Source organism: Bombina bombina, chromosome 11 (genome assembly GCF_027579735.1).
Source record: "Bombina bombina isolate aBomBom1 chromosome 11, aBomBom1.pri, whole genome shotgun sequence".
NCBI lineage: Eukaryota > Metazoa > Chordata > Amphibia > Anura > Bombinatoridae > Bombina > Bombina bombina.
In genome coordinates, this window is record NC_069509.1 from 64,072,702 (window position 1) to 64,094,107 (window position 21,406).

At 43.1% G+C, this 21,406-nt stretch overlaps 1 protein-coding gene across 1 annotated transcript in view; it reads left to right on the forward strand.

Moving 5' to 3' along the window:
• CHTF18 (chromosome transmission fidelity factor 18) overlaps positions 1 to 21,406 on the forward strand; it is a 273,900-nt gene that overhangs the window by 92,778 nt on the left and 159,716 nt on the right. Inside the window, exons 13-15 of the mRNA XM_053694989.1 lie at positions 3,147 to 3,245; positions 3,959 to 4,089; positions 17,515 to 17,683. Of these exons, the coding sequence (XP_053550964.1) occupies positions 3,147 to 3,245; positions 3,959 to 4,089; positions 17,515 to 17,683 (399 nt within the window). The remainder of the gene's footprint in view (positions 1 to 3,146; positions 3,246 to 3,958; positions 4,090 to 17,514; positions 17,684 to 21,406) is intronic.

Consider the following 21,406-nt stretch of genomic DNA (forward strand, 5'->3'; position numbering starts at 1 on the left):
TGTCCTCCTTAGGGGTCATTGTCCCGGTTCCTATCGCAGAAAAAGGTTTGGGATACTATGCGGAAACACACCTTAGGAGTCACAGATTATAGGTATGTAGCCCAAAGTATGCAAAGTGCCAAAACCGTGACCACGACTCACTCGGAGTCCCACTATTAGCGGTTTGTCCGGAGTTGGTAAATAATGATTATAGTCCCACAGTCAGTAAGTGTAGTAAACAAGGCTTACAGTTAGTAGCTAGGACCTGCCTCAGAGAGTTCTGTGTCCCAGGTGTCATCCCGCTCTCTTTTTGCAGCGACTTTGTCCTGTATGTCTGCTTGCTGTGCCCTTTGAAATCTTTTAATAGATATTGAAATAAAGTGGATATTTTAAATTGTATCATTCTCTCCTAATTCATTTGAATCTGGAACTGCAATCCTGTTGCTAGGTTTGGGATACTACTCAAACCTGTTTGTGGTCCCAAAGAAGGAGGGAACTTTCCGCCCAATTCTGGACCTAAAATGCGTAAACAAGTTTCTAAATGTCCCTACTTAAAAGATGGAGACAATTAGGTCCATTCTTCCTCTAGTTCAGGAAGGACAGTTCATGACCACTATAGATCTGAAGGTTGCCTACCTTCACGTTCCAATCCACAGGGACCACTTCCAGTTCCTAAGGTTTACGTTCCTGGATTAACACTTCCAGTTCATTGCACTTTCGTTTAGTCTAGCTACGTCCCCAAGAATCTTCACAAAGGTTCTGGGAGCTTTCTTGGCTGTTGCCAGAACCCAAAGTATAGCAGTAGCTCCCTAATTGGATGACATTCTTGTTCAAGGGCCATCCTTTCATCTAGCAGAGGACCATTCGGTTTCTCTTCTCTCTCTTCTTCGATCACATGGATGGAAGATAAACCTAGAGAAGAGTTCTCTCATCCCAAGCACCAGGGTAGAATTCCTGGTTACTATAATAGATTCAGTATCCATGAGGATATTTCTAATCGACCATAGAAGGTGCATGCTAGCTTTGGCATGTCTTGCCCTCCGGACTTCCTTAAGGCCATCTGTGGCTCAGTGTATTGAGGTAATTGGTCTCATGGTGTCTAGCATGGACATCATTCCCTTTGCCAGGTTCCGTCTCAGACCTCTACAGCTGTGCATGCTAAGGCAGTGGAACGGCGATCATTCGAATCTGTCTCAACAGATTTCCTTGGACAACCAGTCGAGAGAATTGCTCTCTTGGTTGCTCTGTCCAGATCCTTTCTCAGACCATCCTGGGAGATTGTGATTACTAACGCGAGCCTCTCAGGATGGGGAGCTGTTTGGGGTGCCAAGAAGGCACAGGGCCTGTGGTCGCAGGAGGAATGCTCCTTCCCGATCAACATTTTGGAACTTCAAGCAATCTACAATGCTCTGAAGGCTTTGTATCTTCTGGGTTTGACCCTGTTTATCAGATTTCAATCAGACAATATAAACTTAGTGGCTTACATCAACCATCAGGGGGGAACGAGAAGCTCCCTAGCAATGAGAGAAGTATTTCGGATTCTGTAGTGGGCGGAGGCCCACAGCTGTTCGCTGTTGGCGATCCACATTCCAGGTGTGGACAACTAGGAAGCGGATTTTCTCAGCATAGTCTCTCCATCCGAAAGTGTTTGCGGAGATATGCTTCAGGTGGGGGACGCCAGAGATAGATCTCATGGTGTCTCGTCTCAATACCAAACTACCCAGATATGGGTCGAGGTCCAGGGATCCTCAGGCGGAGCTAATAGATGCATTAGCGGTGCCTTGGAGGTTCAATCTAATCTACCTTTTTCCGCCTTTACCACTCCTTCCTCGAGTAGTGGCCCGCATCAAGCTGGAGCAGGAGTGGTGATACTGATTGCTCCATCATGGCCGCGAAGGAAGTGGTTCGTGGACCTAGTGAGGATGTCCTCTTTTCCTCCATGGAGCTTGCCTTGTCACAGGAATATGCTGGAACAAGGTCCTTTTGTTCATCAAAATCTAGATTTTCTGAGGTTTACTGCATGGAGATTGAACGCTTAGTCCTAACCAGGAGAGGGTTTTTTGAGAGAGTGATTGATACTCTCATTCAAACTCGTAAGCCGGTTACTCGTCGCATCTATCATAAGGTGTGGAGAACCTACTTATTCTGGTGTGAAGAGCATGGATTTCCTTGGCATAAAGTTAAAGTTGCCAGGATTCTGATGTTTCTCCAGGATGGGCTGGAGAAGGGTCTTTCGGCCAGTTCCCTGAGGGGACAGATATCAGTCTTGTCTGTTTTACTGCACAAGAGGCTCTCCGAGCTTCCAGATGTTCAGTCCTTTGTTAAGGCTCTGATTAGGATCAGACCTGTTTTCAGATCTTCGCCTCCCCCTTGGAGTCTGAATCTGGTTCTTAAAGTGATGGTAAACTAAGACCCAGTCAAACATGCGATTGTATAGAAAATAAAAAAATAAAGTGACTTTCATTCATCAAATCGCCGCAATCTGTTGGGTATTTGAAAATATTTCATAGAACAGTGGCTTCCTCTTGGGCCTTTAGGAACGAGACTTCTATGGATCAGCTTTGTAAGGCAGCCACTTGGTCTTCCTTACACACTTTTTCTAAATTTTACAAGTTTGATGTTTTTGCTTCAGCTGAAGCAGCCTTCGAGAGAGAGGTTTTGCAGGGTGTGGTGCCCTCAGATTAGGGTCCGCCTCTTTTTTTTGTCCCTCCTGTTTTCATTCAGTGTCCTCTAGCTTGGGTATAAGTTTCCCAACAGTAAGGAATGAAGCCGTGGACTTTCCTTGTATTAAGAAGGAAAACATACATTATGCTTACCAGATAATTTAATTTCCTTCTGTACAAGGAAAGTCCACGCCCCCGTGTTTTCCTACGATGGGCGGTCCCCTAAATTGTAATTTTCTTCTGGCATCTTATATACCCTGATATTTCTTCTACTGTTCCTTGTTCCCTCGGCAGAATGACTGGGGGATAGGGGAAGTGTGAGAGGTATTTAAGCCTTTGGCTGGGGTGTCTTTGCCTCCTCCTGGTGGCCAGGTTCAGTATTTCCCAGTAAGTAACAGTAAGGAATGAAGCCGTGGACTCTCCTTGTACAGAAGGAAATTAAATTATCTGGTAAGAATAATTTATAATCCACATGTTAGCAAGTGACACATTTTGCGTTTGCAGGTCGCAATTAAACAAGGTATGAAGGCTGATACTGGCGCTCTCATGGCATTGTGTGAGAAGACAGAGAATGACATAAGATCGTGTATCAACACCTTACAGGTATTTCCTGACTGCTGACATTTCATCACCACTATCCCAGATAAGTTTTGATATTACTATGTATTATTTTGCCATGCCACTGTTGATACCCTGTATATCATGATGTGAAGCATGTGTCTGTTATGCCCTTAAAGGGACATGTTAACCATATACTAAATCACTTGAAAGTGATGCAGGATATTCATAAAAAGCTGGCTAGAAAATCACATGAACATCTCTATGTAAAAAAGGAAGATATATTTTTTTTAATCTCAATATTTCTTCGGTAAGTATTCTGTGAGCAGTTATTCTTCCGCTACTGTCATTTGCATACTGGGAAAAAAATGGCCAATCAGCATAATCCGTGCTGAGTTCACACTTTGCTTTATTGTGATCTCTTGGGATTTCACCATAGTAATATTTTCTATTCGGCTTTCTACAGATATGTTTCATTACTTTTAAAGTGATTAATGTACCTTTTAATAAGAGACTTATAGTGTTATATTTATTATTATTTTTTTAATTTTGGGAGGATAACCTTTTTTTATTTTTTTATTATTTTATATATATATCTTGTAATTACTAGAAAAAAATGCTGCTGGAATAAAAGATCCCTCTTATCTAGTATCATTGTGTTGTGTCCAAAATAAATGTTGATTTAGCTAAACTTCAGCTAAATGAATGGAATTATCTTTTAATTATCTGTTCATGATCTTTTATTTGTATCTGCTCAGTTCCTGCACGGTAAAGGAAAGAAAGATCTAAGTCTGCGCACTGTGCAGACCATGAAAATCGGGCTCAAGGATCAGAACAAAGGCCTGTTTTTTGTGTGGCAGGAAATATTTCAGCTGCCCAAAATGCAAAGGTGAGAATGCTTTAACATTTTTTTAACATAATATAAAAGACCTATCTGGTGTATTTTAACCCTTACATTTCGGGGTCCAGTGTTACAGTGAACATTGGAACAAAAAAGGAAATTGCACGATTGTCGATGTGATCACATGATTTTAATGCCGGGATCTGATCATGGGGGACTGCCTATGATGCTAAGCACCCCCCCCTCCCATTCTGATTTTCCTTTGATTAAAACCAGGAACGGAGCAGTTTGTCAATAAAGGTATAACATTCCATGTCGTCCTAAAGGCGTTTAAGCTCAGCACTTTTAGGATGGCATGGAACGTCCTAACGGCATCTAGGGGTTGGGCAGAACAAGAGATGTGAATAGCAACATTTTCTTTCATGATTCAGATAAAATTTTAATCAACTTTCCAATTTACTTCTACTATCATTATTTGCTTTATTCTCTTGGTATCTAAGCGGCAAAGAGCAACTGGGAGCTAGCTGAACACATTGGTAAGCCAATGACAAAAGGCATATATGTGCAGCCACCAATCAGCAGCTAGCTCCCAGCTTGTGAGCCTACCTGGGTATGCTTTTCAACAAATGATACCAAGAGAACAAAGCAAATTAGATAATAGAAGTAAATAGGAAAGTTGTTTAAAATTGTATGTTCTATCTGAATTCTTAAAACAACATTTTTTGAGTTTTGTGTCCCTTAAACATTTGCATTCTCCCTATTCTAATAGACCTAGCTTCCCTGGATTTATATAATATTATTAATGCATTTTTGTTGTACTGCACTACTAATCTATGCCTACTTCTTTCTTATGGCAAGGAGAGTCCACAAAACATTCTAATTACTAGTGGAATATTCACTCCTGCCAGCGGGAGGAGGCAAAGAGCAACCCAGCAGAGCTGTTAAGTGTCACTTCCCTTACCCATAACCCCCAGTCATTCTCTTTGCCTTGATCACAGGAGGATGGCGAAGATGGTGTCTGAAGATTTTAATCCTTTTAATGGGTACTTTAACCTGCAAGCAAGGATTGGGGCTATGCTGTGTCCATGTCAATCTCTTTAGTAAGAGTAATGGTGGCTATTAGCAGTTAGAAGGTGGCAAGGTGGTCTTTGCTTAAACCTCTAACATTATTTCTACCCCTATTATAGAAAGCCAGAGTTGGTTACTCTGTTCTTTCTTTTTTATAGGTCCCTGGTAGATATGGTGAAGCTGCCACACCTCAGAAAACAGCTCGTGCCTGACAGAGCAGAATCCACAGGTAAGTATTCCCCCACTTCCCTCATCCCCAAGTCATTCTTTGCCTTTCGTCACAGGAGGATGACAGAGAAGTGCTGAAGATCACTTATGAAGGGTAGTACTCTTCGCATTGGGACTGGAGTTTTAAGTAGTCCTGTCAGCCTCTCAGTGAGAGCCTGGGCGAAAGTTAGAGTCCGGAGATGCAGGGAGAGTCTTTCTGTGAAACCATCCCGACTCATGTTAACAGCTACACAAGCAATCGGCGTTGACGAGTTTCGCTGCCTGCTTTTTACACTCAAGTCCATGTCAGGATCAAGGCTACTAACCTGTCACACTTGAAGGGCCGTGTTCCTGTTCCACGGCGTAGATTATTAAGAATGAATAGTAGTGTTTAGGTTCTTCCTTTTCTTTTTAAAGACACAATGAGTCCACGGATCATCATCCTTACTTGTGGGATTACACCTCCTGGTCAGCAGGAGGAGGCAAAGAGCACCACAGCAGAGCTGTTAAATAGCTCCTCCCTTCCCTCCCACCCCAGTCATTCTCTTAGCCTATGTTAGTGATAGGAAGAGGTAAAGTGAGGTGTTAGTATAGATTCTTCAATCAAGAGTTTATTATTTTTAAAGTAGTGCAAGATTGTGCTGCTTTGTTCTAGGGTGTAACCATAGTCCATATCAGTCTCTTAAAAAGAACTTTTGGTGGCTTTAGAGCAATGGGAATTGGTGGGACATAATTCTCACTGCGCCTCCCATACCTTTCTGCTGCCCTTATCCTTATGGCCTAAGCAAGTACTAACTTAGGCCTTATCATTTTCCACAGGGCTATAGGAGGGAGAGGGCCTCTTAAACCTGTTGGGCTGTCCTGCTGTCGGACAGCATTGAGGCAAGTGCAGACTTTTTATTCTGGGGAATAGTTAGACTCAGAGGAAAGTGGGCACTTCAATTATACCTTTTATTTATATAAGGCAATTGGAGCCTTTGACTGGGACTTCTGGCTCTCTATGTGTGGAGGGTAATCTTTATGGCAGCTTATGTACAGGCACTGGGGCTGGGAGTAAAGCTTGTCACTATCGTTTACGTCTGCTGCGCAGTTTCATCTGGTCTAACATCCGGTGACGTTCCGGTTTAACTGTGGGGCTAATCGGCGCTCAGTCTAGCAGGACAGTGACATCCTATCTTCGCTCTGGAACCGCATGTTTTTTTCTGACTGAATAAGCAAGTGGTTGTTAGCGCTCCAGAGTCTTCCTCTTCTGCACCGCTGGGACTTTGACAGTGAGACCGGTGGCAGGTAGGCGCCTCAGCAGAGCTGCTGAGGTGTAGAGGTGTCTGATTGGGGCTTAAAAAAAGTTATTTATCTAAAGTGATACGTTTTTGTTTTAGGCAGGAAAATAGTTTGCTTTTAAAAATTAAAGGCACAGTATCCTGTTTTTCATCCTAGTTTAATAAGTACTCTGTTTACAATTTGGCTTTATAATTACAACTCTATTTTTGTCACATGCAGTAAAAAAGTTGTGTTTTAAAATTTAAAGGGCCAGTAAAAAAAATTATTTCATTATTGTCTGTTTTCTAAAATGGATTTAGAAGCTGTGCAAAATGTTACTTGTGCCATGTGTTTGGATGCCAATGTGGAACCACCAGTTTTTTCCCTCATGTGTTGAGAGGGCTTTAAGCTATAGAGAGAACATTTTTCATGATCAAAATTTTTCTAAGGCGGATGCTTCTCAGAAGTTTGATGAGATTCAGAGTATGCTGCAGCTTTCTCCCCAAGCGTCCCAATCTTTTAACGCCCGCTCAAGCAGTGCCCTGTACTTCTACTCTAGCTCCTGCTGGAGTTACTTTAAAAGACATAGCTGCACTTATGTCTTCCACAATTTATGATGCGTTGTCTGCTTTTCCTATGCTACAAGGGAAACGTAAGAGGAAAGACAACCATGGAGTCAGTGAGGTTTCTGATGCTATGGTGGCAATCTCGGACGTACCCTCTCAGGGAACTGAGATGGAGGGTATAGAGGTTCTATCGGAAGGTGAAATTTCAGACTCAGGGAGTTCCTTACCTTTGACTGATTCAGAGGTTGTCTCAGGTTTAAACTAGAACCCCTTCGCCTGTTACTTAGGGAGGTTTTGGTTACTTTAGACGACTGTGATTCCACGGTAGTGGTCACTCCAGAGAAATCGAGTAAATTGGACAGATATTTTGAGGTTCCTTCTTACTCAGATGTTTTTCCAGTTCCTAAGCGTGCTTCGGAGATTGTTTCTAAGGAATGGGAGAGACCAGGTATTCCCTTCTCTCCTCCTATTTTCAAGAAGATGTTCCCTATAGCGGACGCTGTCAGGGAAGCTTGGCAAACGGTTCCTAAGGTGGAAGGGGCTATTTCCACTTTGGCCAAATGAACTACTATTCCTATTGAGGATAGTTGTGCTTTTTAAGACCCCATGGACAAGAAGTTGGAGGGTCTACTTAAAAAGATTTATGTTCACCAAGGTCTGCTATTGCAGCTGGCTGCGTGCATTGCTACTGTCACCAGTGCGGCAGCTTATTGGTTTGATGCTCTGTCCGAGTCTCTTAAGACTGATACTTCTTTAGAGGAGATCCAGGATAGGATTAAAGCTCTGAAATTAGCCAATGCTTTTATTACGGATGCTTCTCTGCAAATTACTAAATTGGCAGCTAAGAGTTCAGGGTTCTCTATCCTAGCCCGCAGAGCTTTATGGTTAAAACCTTGGTCTGCGGACGTGTCATCCAAGTCTAAGCTTCTAGCTATTCCTTACAAAGGAAAGACCTTGTTTGGACCTGGCCCGAAGGAAATTATCTCTGATATCACTGGAGGTAAGGGTCATCTCCTTCCTCAGGATAAGAGAAATAAACAAAAAGGACAACAAATTTTCGTTCCTTTCGTAATTTCAAGGGAAATTCTTTCTCTTCCTCCTCTAAACAAGAAGAAAACTATTCGCAATCTAAGCCTTCTTGGAGACCCAACCAGACTTGGAACAAGGGTAAACAGTCCAAGAAGCCTGCTGCTGACTCCAAAACAGCATGAAGGGCATGCCCCTGATCAGGGACCGGATCTGGTAGGGGGCAGACTTTCTTTCTTCTTTCAGGCTTGGGTGCGAGACGTTCAGGATCCCTGGGCTATAGAAATAGTGTCCCAGAGATACAAACTGGAGTTCAAAAATTTTCCTCTCCGAGGAAGATTTCTTCTTTCAAGATTATCTGCAAACCAGATAAAAAGAGAGGCGTTCTTATATTGTGTAAAAGACCTCTCCTCCCTTGGAGTGATTGTTCCCATTCCTGTACAGGAACAAGGGCAGGGTTTTTATTCAAATCTGTTTGTAGTTCCCACGAAGGAGGGAACTTTGAGACCTATCTTAGACCTCAAGAGTCTGAACAAGTTTCTCAGAGTTCCATCTTCCATCTATTTGTACCATTCTTCCATTGATCCAGGTGGGTCAATTTAGACGACGGTGGACTTAAAGGATGCATATCTACATGTTCCTATACACAGAGATCATCACAAGTTCCTAAGGTTTGCCTTTCTGGACAAACACTTTCAGTTCGTGACTCTTCCTTTCGGACTGGCCACGACACCCAGAATTTTCACAAAGTTTCTGGGGTCTCTGCTGGCGGTTCTACGACCGCGGGGCATTGCGGTGGCGCCTTATCTGGACAATATTCTAATCCAGGCGCCATCTTCTCAACAAGCAAGGTCCCATACCGACATTGTGCTATCCTTCCTGAGAACTCACGGGTGGAAGGTAAATCTGGAAAAGAGTTCCTTAATCCCGAAGACAAGGGTGACTTTCTTGGGAACTCTAATCGATTCTATGTCTGAGGATTTTTCTGACAGAGGTCAGAAAATCGAAGATTCTAGCTACCTGTCGAGCCCTTCAGTCCGATTCTCGGCCGTCAGTGGCTCAGTGCATGGAAATAATTGGACTGATGGTGGCGGCAATGGACATCATACCATTTGCTCGGTTTCACCTCAGACCTCTGCAGTTAAACATGCTCAAGCAGTGGAATGGAGATTATGCAGATTTGTCTCCTCGAATAACCCTGGAACAGGAGACGAGGGACTCTCTTCAATGGTGGTTGTCTGTGGATCATCGATCCCAGGGGACCTGCTTTCGCAGACCTTCCTGGGTGATTGTGACAACAGACGCCAGCCTTTTTAGGATGGGGAGCTGTCTGTGGTTCCCTAAAGGCTCAGGGAGTCTGTTCTTCCTATAAACATCCCGGAACTAAGAGCGATCTTCAATGCTCTTCTGGCCTGGCCTCAGTTGGCTTCGGCCCGGTTCATCAGATTTCAGTCGGCCAACATAACGACAGTGGCTTACATCAATCATCAGGGAGGAACGAGGAGTTCCTTAGTGATGACCGAGGTAGCCAAGATAATCCAGTGGGCGGAGGCCCATTCTTGCCATCTGTCAGCGATCCAAATCCCAGGTGTGGACAACTGGGAGGTGGACTTTCTGAGCAGACAGACTTTTCATCCAGGAGAGTGGGAACTTCATCCGGAAGTTTTCTCCAATCTGATTCTCAAATGGGGTCGGCCGGAGTTGGATCTCATGGCATCTCGTCAGAATGCCAAGCTCCCGACATACGGGTCAAGGTCCAGGGATCCTCAGGCGGAGCTGATAGAAGCTCTGGCAGTTCCTTGGTCCTTCAGCCTAGCATATCTTTTTCCCCTGTTTGCTCTTCTTCCTCGGGTCATTGCTCGAATCAAACAGGAGAAGGCATCAGTAATCCTCATTGCTCCTGCGTGGCCTCGCAGGATTTGGTATGCCGATCTGGTGGACATGTCATCCCTGCCACCTTGGAGACTTCCATTGAGGAAGGATCCTCTCATTCAAGGACCCTTCCTTCACCCAAATCTAGTTTCTCTGAAGCTGACTGCTTGGAGATTGAACGCTTAATCCTTTCCAAGCGGTGATAGAGACCTTGATTCAGGCGCGTAAGCCTGTAAATAGAAAAATTTACCATAAGATATGGCGTAAATATCTTTATTGGTGTGAATCCAAGGGCTACTCATGGAGTAGAGTTAGGATTCCCAGAATTTTGTCTTTTCTTCAAGGTGGTTTGGAGAAGGGTTTATCAACATGTTCCCTAAAGGGTCAGATCTCTGCTTTATCTATTTTGTTGCACAAATGTCTGGCAGATGTCCTTGATGTTCAATCTTTTTGTCAGGCCTGATCCAAACTAGTTACTCCTCCATGGAGTCTGAAATTAGTTCTTAAAGTTCTTCAAGGGGCTCAGTTTGAGCCTATGCATTCCTTAGATATTAAGTTGTTATCTTGGAAAGTTTTATTTCTTGTTGCTATTTCTTCAGCTTGAAGAGTGTCTGAGCTTTTGGCGTTGCAATACAATTTGCCTTACCTTATTTTCCATTTGGATAAGGTAGTTTTACGTACTAAACTAGGGTTCCTTCCTAAGGTTTTTTTCAGACAGGAACATTAATCAGGAGATTGTGGTTCTTTCCTTGTGTCCTAATCCTTCTTCTCAGAAGGAACGTCTTCTGCACAATTTGGACGTAGTCCGTGCTTTAAAGTTTTACTTACAAGCAACTAAAGACTTTCGTCAGTCTTCTGCTCTGTTTGTAATTTTCTCTAGAAAACGTAAGGGTCAGAAAGCTACAGCTACCTCTTTCTTTTTGGTTGAAGAGTATCATCCGCTGTGCATATGAGATTGCTGGACAGCAGCCTCCTTAAAGAATTACGGCTCATTCCACTAGGACGGTCCTCATGTGCATTCAAAAATGAAGCTTCTGTAGAACAGATTTGCAAGGCTGCAACTTGATCTTCTCTTCACACTTTTTCTAAATTTTACAAATTTGATACTTGAGGCTGCTTTTGGGAGAAAGGTTCTTCAAGCAGTGGTGCCTTCCATTTAGGTTCCCTGTCTTGTCCCTCCCTTATCATCCATGTACTCTAGCTTTGGTATTGTATCCCACAAGTAAGGATGATGATCCGTGGACTCATCGTGTCTTTAAAAAGAAAAGAAAATTTATGCTTACCTGATAAATTTGTTTCTTTTTAGACACGATGAGTCCACGGCCCGCCCTGTTCTTTTAAGACAGGTTGTTATTTTTTGTAAACTTCAGACACCTCTGCACCTTGGCTTTTCCTTTCTCTTCCTAACTCGAGTGGGAGGGAAGGGAGGATCTATTTAACAGTTGTGCTCTTTGCCTCCTCCTGCTGACCAGGAGGTGTAATCCCACAAGTAAGGATGATGATTCGTGGACTCATTGTGTCTAAAAAGAAACAAATTTATCAGGTAAGCATACATTTTCTTTCCCCCTTATATTTTTAAGAAACTGTTCCCCGTTCCGGACTCTCAGATTGAGCTTTGGGGTACTGTCCCTAAGGTGGATGGTGCTATCTCCACGCTCGCGAAGCGGACAACTATTCCCCTCGAGGATAGTTTGTCGTTTAAAGAGCCCATGGATAAAAAGTTAGAAAACATGTTAAGGAAGATGTTTCAACACACAGGGTTTGTTTTTCAGCAGGGTTGCCGGAGCTGCGACATATTGGTGTGAATCCCTGTGTGAAATGGTCGTGGGGGAGACTTCCATCGACGAGATACAGGACAAGATTAAGACGCTGAAGGTCGCCAATTCTATTATCTGTGATGCCAATATGCAAATTATTTGCCTGAATGCTAAGGTGTCAGGTTTTTACGTTTTAGCTTGCAGGACTCTGTGACTAAAGTCTTGGTCTGCGGACATGACCTCTAAATCGAGGCTGTTGTCCCTGCCTTTTCAAGGAAAGATTCTGTTCGGTCCAGGATTGTATCATATCCACGGTTACGGGAGGCAAGGAAGCATTCCTACCGCAGGATAAGAAGGCTAAGCATAAAGGATCTACTCTTCGTCCCTTTCGTGCGGACAAGGCCTAGCGCCAGCAGCCCGCCGCGAAAGCGGACCAGTCCAAGGGAAGTTGGAAGCAGGCTCATTTTTGGAACAAGTCTAAGCAGAGCAAGCAGCCCACCAAGACAAAATCGGCATGAAGGGGCCGCCCCCGAAGGTCTCCGGACCAAGTAGGGGGAAGATTATCTCACTTTTCAGAAGCCTGGTTACAGGACGTTCAGGACCCTTTGGTTCTGGAGGTTGTCGCCATGGGTTACAGGATAGGGTTCAGATCCCATCCACCCAGGGGCAGATTCCTCATGTCAAACCTGTCTTCAAGACCAGAAAAGATAGAGGCCTTTCTAGAGTGTGTGAGGGATCTCTCCTCTCTCAGCGTTATCTTACCAGTACCCCAAGCAGAAAGGGGTCTAGGGTACTATTCAAATCTTTTTGTGGTTCCAAAGAAGGAGGGCACGTTCCGCCCGATTCTGGACCTAAAGTGTTTAAACAAGTTTCTGAGTGTTCCATCGTTCAAAATGGAAACGATCAGATCTATTCTGCCCCTAGTTCAAGAGGGACAGTTCATGACAACTATAGACTTGAAGGACGCTTACCTTCACGTGCCAATTTACAGGGACCACTTCAAGTTCCTAAGATTTGCGTTTCTGGACCAACACTTCCAGTTTGTGGCCCTCCCCTTTGGTCTGGCGACGGGCCAGAGAGTCTTCACAAAGGTTCTGGGGGCGCTACTTGCAGTGGCCAGAGGCATTGCTGTGGCGCCCTATCTGGACAACATCCTAGTCCAGGCGCCGTCGCTCAGTCTTGTAGAGGAGCATTCAAGGGCTCTTCTTCTTTTGCTCCAATCTCACGGTTGGAAGATCAACTCAGGACAGAGTTCCCTGGTTCCCAGCAACAGGGTGGAGTTCTTGGGCACAATAATAGACTATGTCCATGAAGATATTTCTCACAGACCATCAACGCAGCCCCTCGGTGGCTCAGTGTATGGAGATGATCGGACTCATGGTTTCCAGCATTGACGTCTTTCCATTCGCCAGGTTCCATATCAGACCTCTTCAATTGTGCATGTTGAGACAGTGGAATGGCAATCATTCAGATCTATCACAGCAGATATCCATGGATGCTCGGACTCGGATATGCCTCTCTTGGTGGATCCGTCCGGAGCAATTGTCCATGGGGACATCCTTCTTGAGACCGTCCTGGGAGAGTGACCACGGACGCGAGTCTGGTAGGATGGGGAGCTGTTTGGGATGCCACAAGGAAAATGGACCCGGGAGGAGTCTCTCCTTCCGATAAATATTCTGGAACTCCGAGCAATCTACAATGCTCTGAAGGCATGGCCGCCTCCTGGGGTCGTTCAGCTTCATCAGATTCCAGACCGACAACATTACCTCTGTGGCTTACATCAACCATCAGGGGAGTACGAGGAGCTCCCTAGCCATAAGGTGTCTCGGATCTTGGAGTGGGCGGAGTCCCCCAGCTGTTCGCTCTCAGCCATTCACATTCCATGTGTGGACAACTGGGAAGCAGATTTTCTCATCCGGGGGAATGGTCTCTCCACCCCAAAGTGTTTGCGGAGATTTGTCTCAGGTGGGGATTGCCGGAGATAGTTCTCATGGCGTCCAGACTCAATTGCAAGCTACCCCGATACATTTTTCCACCGTTACCACTTCTACCTCGTGTAGTGGCACACATCAAACAGGAGCGAGCTTCAGCCATTCTGATTGTGGTTTGCGGATCTGGTGGGGATGTCATCCTCTCCGCCATGGAGGTTACCCTGTCGCAGGGATCTGCTGGAACAGGGTCCTTTTCAACATCAAAATCTCTATTCTCTGAGGCTGACTGCATGGACATTGAACGCCTAGTCTTGGCCAAGAGAGGCTTTTCTCAGATGAAACCGAGCAAAAAGGATGATGTCCATGGAAGCAACCATCAGTCCAATCGGCTTCATGCATTGAGCCACAGATGGACGAATAGCAGACTGGAGAGACAGGCAAGAAACATGAAGCTTGGATTTTCAGCTATGCATGGCTCAGTCAGTGTAACAGGGACCACTCAGATCTTTCGCAGAAGATAAATTTGGATTCCCCAACAAGAGTCTCACTCTCATGGGGTGTTTCACAAGACCATTTGTCTCAGGGCACATGCTTCCTGAGGCTTGTGACCATGGACGCAAGCCTGTTCCTAAAGACACAGGGTCTGTGGACTCCAGAGGAATCATCTCTTCCAGTAAACATCTTGGAGTTGAGAGGCATTTTGTATGCTTTAATAGCTTGGCCTCAACTAGCTTTGGTCCGATTTATCAGATTTCAGTCGGACATCACCTCGGTGGCCTACATCAATCACCAGGGAGGAACTCTGAGTTCCTTGGCAATGAAGGAGGTGTCTCGCGATTGCCATCTCTCTGCCATCCACATACCAGGGGTGGACAACTGGGAGGCAAATTTTCTAAGCAGGCAGACTTTTCATCCCAGAGAGTGGGCTCTGCACCCAGAGGTTTTCGCAATGATAACTCTCAGATGGGGGGTACCGGATCTGATGGCATCTCGTCAAAACACCAAGCTTCCAAGGTACGGTTCAAGGTCAAGAGATCCTCAAGCCGTTCTGGTAGATGCTCTAGCGGTTCCTTAGAGCTTCAATCTAGCATACCTGTTTCCTCCGTTTGCGTTGCTTCCACGAGTAATTGCTCACATCAAACAGGAGAGAGCTTCTGTGATTCTAATAGCTCCTGCATGGCCTTGCAGGATCTGGTTCGCGGATCTGGTGACAATGTCATCTCTTCCGCCGTTGAGGTTACCTTTCAGGACGGACCTTCTACTTCAGGGTCCCTTTCTTCATCCAAATCTAGTTTCTGCTTGGAGATTGAACGTCTAAGTTTGGCTAGACATGGCTTCTCTGAGACATTCATAGACACTATGCGCGTAAACCGGTTACTCGCAGAATTTACCATAGGGTATGGTGTAAATACCTTTTATTGGTGTGATTCAAAAGGTTTTTCTTGGAACAAAGTAAGGGTTCCTCGAATTTTGGCTTTTCTTCAGGAGGGCTTGAAGATGGGTTTGTCAGTCAGTACTTTGAAGGATCACATTTCTGTTCTGTCTATTCTTCTGCATAAACATCTGGCAGTTCTGCCAGATGTTCAGTCTTTTGTTCAGGCTTGTGTTTAAATCTGTTGCTCCTCCTTGGATTCTTAACCTTGTTCTTAGAGTTTGTAGCTGGCTCAGTTTGAGCCGATGCATTCTCTTCTTGCTATTTCTTCTGCTCGCAGAGTTTCCGAACTTTCAGCTCTGGAGTGTGATTCCCCTTACCTTATTTTTCATGCTGATACGGCAGTCCTTCGTACTAAGCTGGGGTTTCTCCCAAAGGTAGTGTCGGATCTCAATATTAATCAGGAAATTGTGGTTCCTTCTTTTTGTCCTAACCCTACTTCCAAGAAGGAACGTGTTTTGCATAACTTGGATGTTGTGCGTGCTCTTAAATTTTACCTTCAAGCAACTAAAGATTTTCGGCAGACTTCTGCCCTGTTTGTTTTCTCTTGTAAGCGTAGGGGTCAGAAGGCCACTTCTTCCACTCTTTCTCTCTGGTTGAGAAGTGTTATCTGTTTAGCTTATGAGACAGCTGGACAGCAGCCTCCTAAGAGAATTACGGCTCATTCCACTAGAGCTGTTTCATCTTCATAGGCTTTCAAAAATGTAGCTTCTGAGGAGCAAAATCTGTAAGGCGGCCACTTGGTCCTCTATTCATACTTTTTCCAAATTCTACAAATTTGATACTTTTGCCTCAGTTGAGGCTTCTTTTGGGAGAAAGGTTCTTCAAGCGGTGGTGCCTTCAGTTTAGGTCCGTCTGTCTTGTTCTCCCTCCCTATTCATTCTGTGTCCTCTAGCTTGGGTATTGGTTCCTACTAGTAATTAGAATGTTTTGTGGACTCTCCATTCCATAGGAAAGAAAAAGAAAATGTATGCTTACCTGATACATTTATTTATTTCCGGGCATGGAGAGTCCACGACCCGCCCTTGTCTCTATTTCAAGACTGCTTATTGTTATTTTATTTTTACCCACCCTTATTCAAATTAAGACGGCAGTTTTTTTTTCTAGTCCTCAGGCACCTCTATACCCTTGTATTATCTTCTTTTTCCGTTTCCCTTTGGCTGAATGACTGGGAGTTATGGGTAAGGGAAGTGATACTCAAAGTGAAGGTAAAGTCAACCGAACTTGGTCACGTCATAGTATAGAGTATTTAAAATTAGGCATAGTTTAATTCATCTTTTTTTTTAATATTCTTATTTTGTGCAGTTTTTTACCTTTTAAACAGCCTATGATAGCCTCCATTCCTCTGCCCGACATTTTGTCAAAATGATTGACAGACAAGTCATCTTTAATCCTCCAATAGTCGTTTTCCCCCCTGGGTGTTCAGCACACTGTTTGAAACATCACGTGAGTATGCTCGTCTCATGAAAGAGCATGTACAATAAACACTGCTATTAAGGCTTAACGCATGCTTAATGCTCGTGTGACGTTTCAAACAGTGTGCTGAACACCCCAGGGGGATAATGACCATTGGAGGATTAAAGATGACTTGTCTGTCAATCATTTTGACAAAATTTCACATCGATCGCGGGCAATATAAGTACAAAAGCTGGTTATACGGAAACAATAATGCTGTTGCTCTCTCCAATATTATAGTATTCAATGACTGTAGTAATTCATTGAATACTATGTTTGAGTTACAATAACACAGAGTTTGGCGCATGCGCAGTTGAAATCATTATCGTGAACATGCTTTAGAGCGACGTAGAGAGCGGGTGGGACCGCTCTAGACGTCTGACATGGAGAACAAGGAAGTAGGGTTTTGGAGGAGTCGCAGAGAAACACTAGAAAATTTAAAATATATATATTTTACGAACAATAGCTGTAATCTAAAAACAAAGTTGGCGACTACATTAAGGTACTATTAATCATTGCAGTGCGGTCATCATTATCTGAAAAGTTTACCATCTCTCTATATATATATATATATATATATATATATATATATATATATATATATATATATATATATATATACCATGAAAGAGGTGTTAAGAAAATAAGGGGTTATACTAATGCTATTTTCCTTTGTAGTAATTAGTATACATAAAAAAAAAAAATCAGTGTTTTTTTTTTTTTTTTCAGTAATGTCTTTCTAGCAGTATTTTTTAGGTTTTGATCCTTTTAACAAAATGCAAAACATAATTTATATAGTAACGTTACTATTGTTTTTAATCCAGGCCTCAACCTGTCAACTTGCACCCAGTTTTGTGCTCTTTGTGACCTTCTTGCATCTTATATTCTTTCATGTCCAGAAAACGTATTGGTCAAGACGCCTCAGCCACTGATGTCCCACACATTTTGGGTTCTGACAATGACCCACTAAATGTTCTAGGCAGGACACCCCTGAGTGCTATTGCGCAGAGATTCCATCACATCCTTCAACTCAGTGCCTCTACAGGAGAGTATGAGAAGCTGACTCTGGTAAGTAAGACTTGACTAATACCTGGTAATACGCTTTTTTGGAGTTTTTGTCAAAATTCCTGTAGCAATGTTCCCCATAGTGCAGAATTATATAACCTTAGCTTAGTGTCAGGTTTCTAAAGCAAATTGTTAGATATTTAGCAAAGAAAACAGAACGCCGCTCCTGGCTCTACTGAGCGGGTCTGTTTTCTTCTCCTAAGAGCATCTGGGCTCGCAGTCTAATCATAGCCGGCGCTATTAAACTCAATGTAGCTCGCTACCAGGGCGGGAGCGAGCTACATTGATTTTAATAGTGCAATCGGGCGCGCTGTGACTAGACAGCGTGCCCGCAATGCGCTTAGCAGAAGAAAACAGACCCGCTCAGTAGAGCCAGGAGCGGCGTTCTATTTTCTTTGCTAAATATCTGTCTAACCATTTGCTTTAGAAACCTGGCGCTAAGCTAATGTTATACAAGTCTGCACTATGTGCAGAATTATATAACATTATTTGCTAGGTTTACTGGCCCTTTAACAGTAAAGCGATGCCCACAGCTGTCACAACCTCGACAAACGCAATGAAAAAGTTTCCTGCCTCCTAAGTTCTAGCACAAAATAACCCGCACAGCCTAGAGCAAAACTCCACGGAACCACAATTTTTTTTTTTAACAAATCCTCATTGTAAAAAAAAAAAAACACCAACAAAAAACACTGATATTCACATGCTGTGCCCAATTTTAAAATCATGTGCGCTCTCTTAGTAAAAGGCTTAGAGGGAACAATGCCCTGCAGTATTAAAGGGACAGCCAAAATTAAACTTGCATTATTCAGATAGGGCACGTAATTTTTATTTTTTTTTAAAGATTTTTATTGAGGTTTTGAGAAATAACAGAGAGTAAAATGTGTCCATAAGACAATTCCAACACAATAATAACATACATATACATATCCAGTGAGACACCGACATAAGGAATAGCATCCAAGAACAAATATGGCAGTCATATCCACCCTATCCCAACTATTATGATGCTACATCTATGAATAGTGACAGACAATGTACAATAACATAGCATTTTCTAAAATAAGAGGGTAGCTGATGTCAAACCCCATGGTACCATATCACATATTCTTTATGTATATGAATAGAAAAGACATCTCAACTAATGTATTCTTTAGGGAATCATCTGGGGCCTATAACTATGAAACCTCGTTTTTGTTTTTATAGCAATATGAGCATCAGATGGTGAGAGGAAATAAGTCACTAGAACATGTTTGGGCTTATGGTACTAGCTATTTAAGAGTAGGTATACTTGAACACATCTTTAAAGAATAAGAAGTGAGAATGAGTTGTACTCCTAAAGTTAATGAGAGAGAAAAGTACCTACATTCCAGTTGTAGAAGATGAGGAGAGGGGTAATCTAAAGTGGCGTAGAGTAACAGCTTTTCGGACACCATCTGAGAGTGATTATATGAAATATTTGACAGCGGACGAGAGCCGCTTTGAGTGGGGGAAAGGGGAGGGTGCGAGGCTTTTTAAATTGACATAGGGTTTTGGGGAATGTAGAGAGAGGGGAAGTTGAACCATATCAGAGTGAAAAATAATATACAATAGTGGCATGTACTTCAAAATCAACTTAGTAGGGATTATATAAATCTTAAAGTAACAGTATGGGGTTCTCATAGAAATATCAGCCAGTTATACACTTAAATAGTAGAAGGAAGCACAGTGATACCTAGGCTAATTCCGTTGTGCCCTTAGTGTTTCCAATAGAACTTACTGCATGTTCCCATTTATTTGTTGCTGGATAAAATGAAGGGATTGTAGTAGAATGGCCGTAGGTAGTGGATTGGAATATTATATGACCTATCAAACATCCCTAAAGAGCTTATATCAGGGTGGCTTCTCACCATCACCTACTGTTTGGCTATTATGTGTACACTGTCTTGGGAGATCCATGAAAAGTAAATGTCTTAACTATATTTGGCCATAGTAGCTGGTACAATATAACCATGAATTCCTGAGTTATCCTCCACATTGTGTTATAGATCATAAAAATATATGTAAAGACCCTTAGTCTGAGCTGTGCACTAACTGCCCCTTATCAAGGCTTTCCATAAAAAAAAACATTTAGAACATACATGAGCAAACCATGAGCTTTATGTGAAGGTGAAGGGGATATAACTTTTAACTGCTGAGCTAGCAAAAGAGACTTATGCAGTGGGAGATCAAGTATCATTACTGTCGTCATCTAAAACAAAAATGTCAGTGTCTCAGATGAAGAGCTCCGTGAGAAAATGAGGTGTCACAGGAAACATTACCCTACGCAGCACAGCGATAGAGTCGAGGTGGGGACACTGCAGATCACCGACAAAGAAAGGCCTCCCGTTGTTGATGAGGAGTTTGAATTCTGGTGTGGCCAGGGCCGGGACCATCTTCTGAGCAGTTGTTCTGGTGAGGACGGAACAGGTCGGTGCATCAGAGGGCCGGCCACATCCCCCAACACATCCTCCCAGGTCCGTGCCGTTTTTCTTATGTAGAGGGCTCGATCATTTTTAGGTGTTTCTTCTCCGACGCCTGCACCACATAATGACAGCAGGAAACTCCTCCACGGTTGGACCCCAGTAGTCGCGGAAACTTGAGGCAGCTGTGCGATCTGTAGATCGTGTGGCTCCAATTCCAGGTCCGCCATGAAAGTCTGCCTCCTTATTGGTAGATGAGAGGGTTTGAAGGACTCGGGTAGCGACTCGTTTTGAATGGTTGGGATTGCAATAGAAGGAACTATTTGGTGTGGGTGTCCGTACGTGATCTCCATCTCTGACTTTAGTACAGTCCTTAAAGGGACACTGAACCCAATTTTTTTCTATCATGATTCAGATAGAGCATGCAATTTTAAGCAATTTTCTAATTTACTTCTATTATCAAATTATTTTCATTCTCTTGGTATCTTTATTTGAAATGCAAGAATGTAAGTTTAGATGCCGGCCCATTTTTGGTGAACTCACTATGTTCTTGCTGATTGGTGGGTAAATTCACCTACCAATAAACAAGTGCTTTACATGGTCTGAACCAAAAAAATAGCTTAGATGCCTTCTTTTTCAAATAAAGAAAGCAAGAGAACTAAGAAAAATTGATAATAGGAGTAAATTAGAAAGTTGTTTACAATTGCATGCTTTATCTGCATCACAAAAGAAAAAAATTGGGTTCAATGTCCCTTTAAGTCTGCCATTTTCGCACAGTATTCCTGCTCAAAAGTCTGCAAAAGAGTGGATATTAGGCAGTGTATCTTCTCCATATTTGTTTATGTGACAGATTTCTTTTGTCAGTATTGTAGCTCTTATCTTGTTTTAGATCCTTTAGTTTTATAGAAAGTTAGTGCAGTTGCCGTTTAACCCATGCAGCCGGGGGAAGGGTGGAAAATATGTTTGTCAGGCTGTCTTCTGGCGAGGATCCATAAAGAGCAAAAAGGTTAATAATCCGGCAAGATGTTTATAGCATTCTGTTCAGTAGATGATTAGGCTTCATTATATAGCTGTATGAACGTGAGATGCTGAGTATTTCAATAGATATACGATGGATTATTTGATCTTCTTTTGGAGCCTTAGAAATTGCGACCGGCCATGTTCCCTGCTTAGCCACGCCCCCAGGGCACGTCATTTTAACAACTTTCCAATTTACTTTTATCATCAAATTTGCTTTGTTTTCTTGGTATTCTTTGTTGCAAACTAAACCTAGCTAGGCTCATATGCT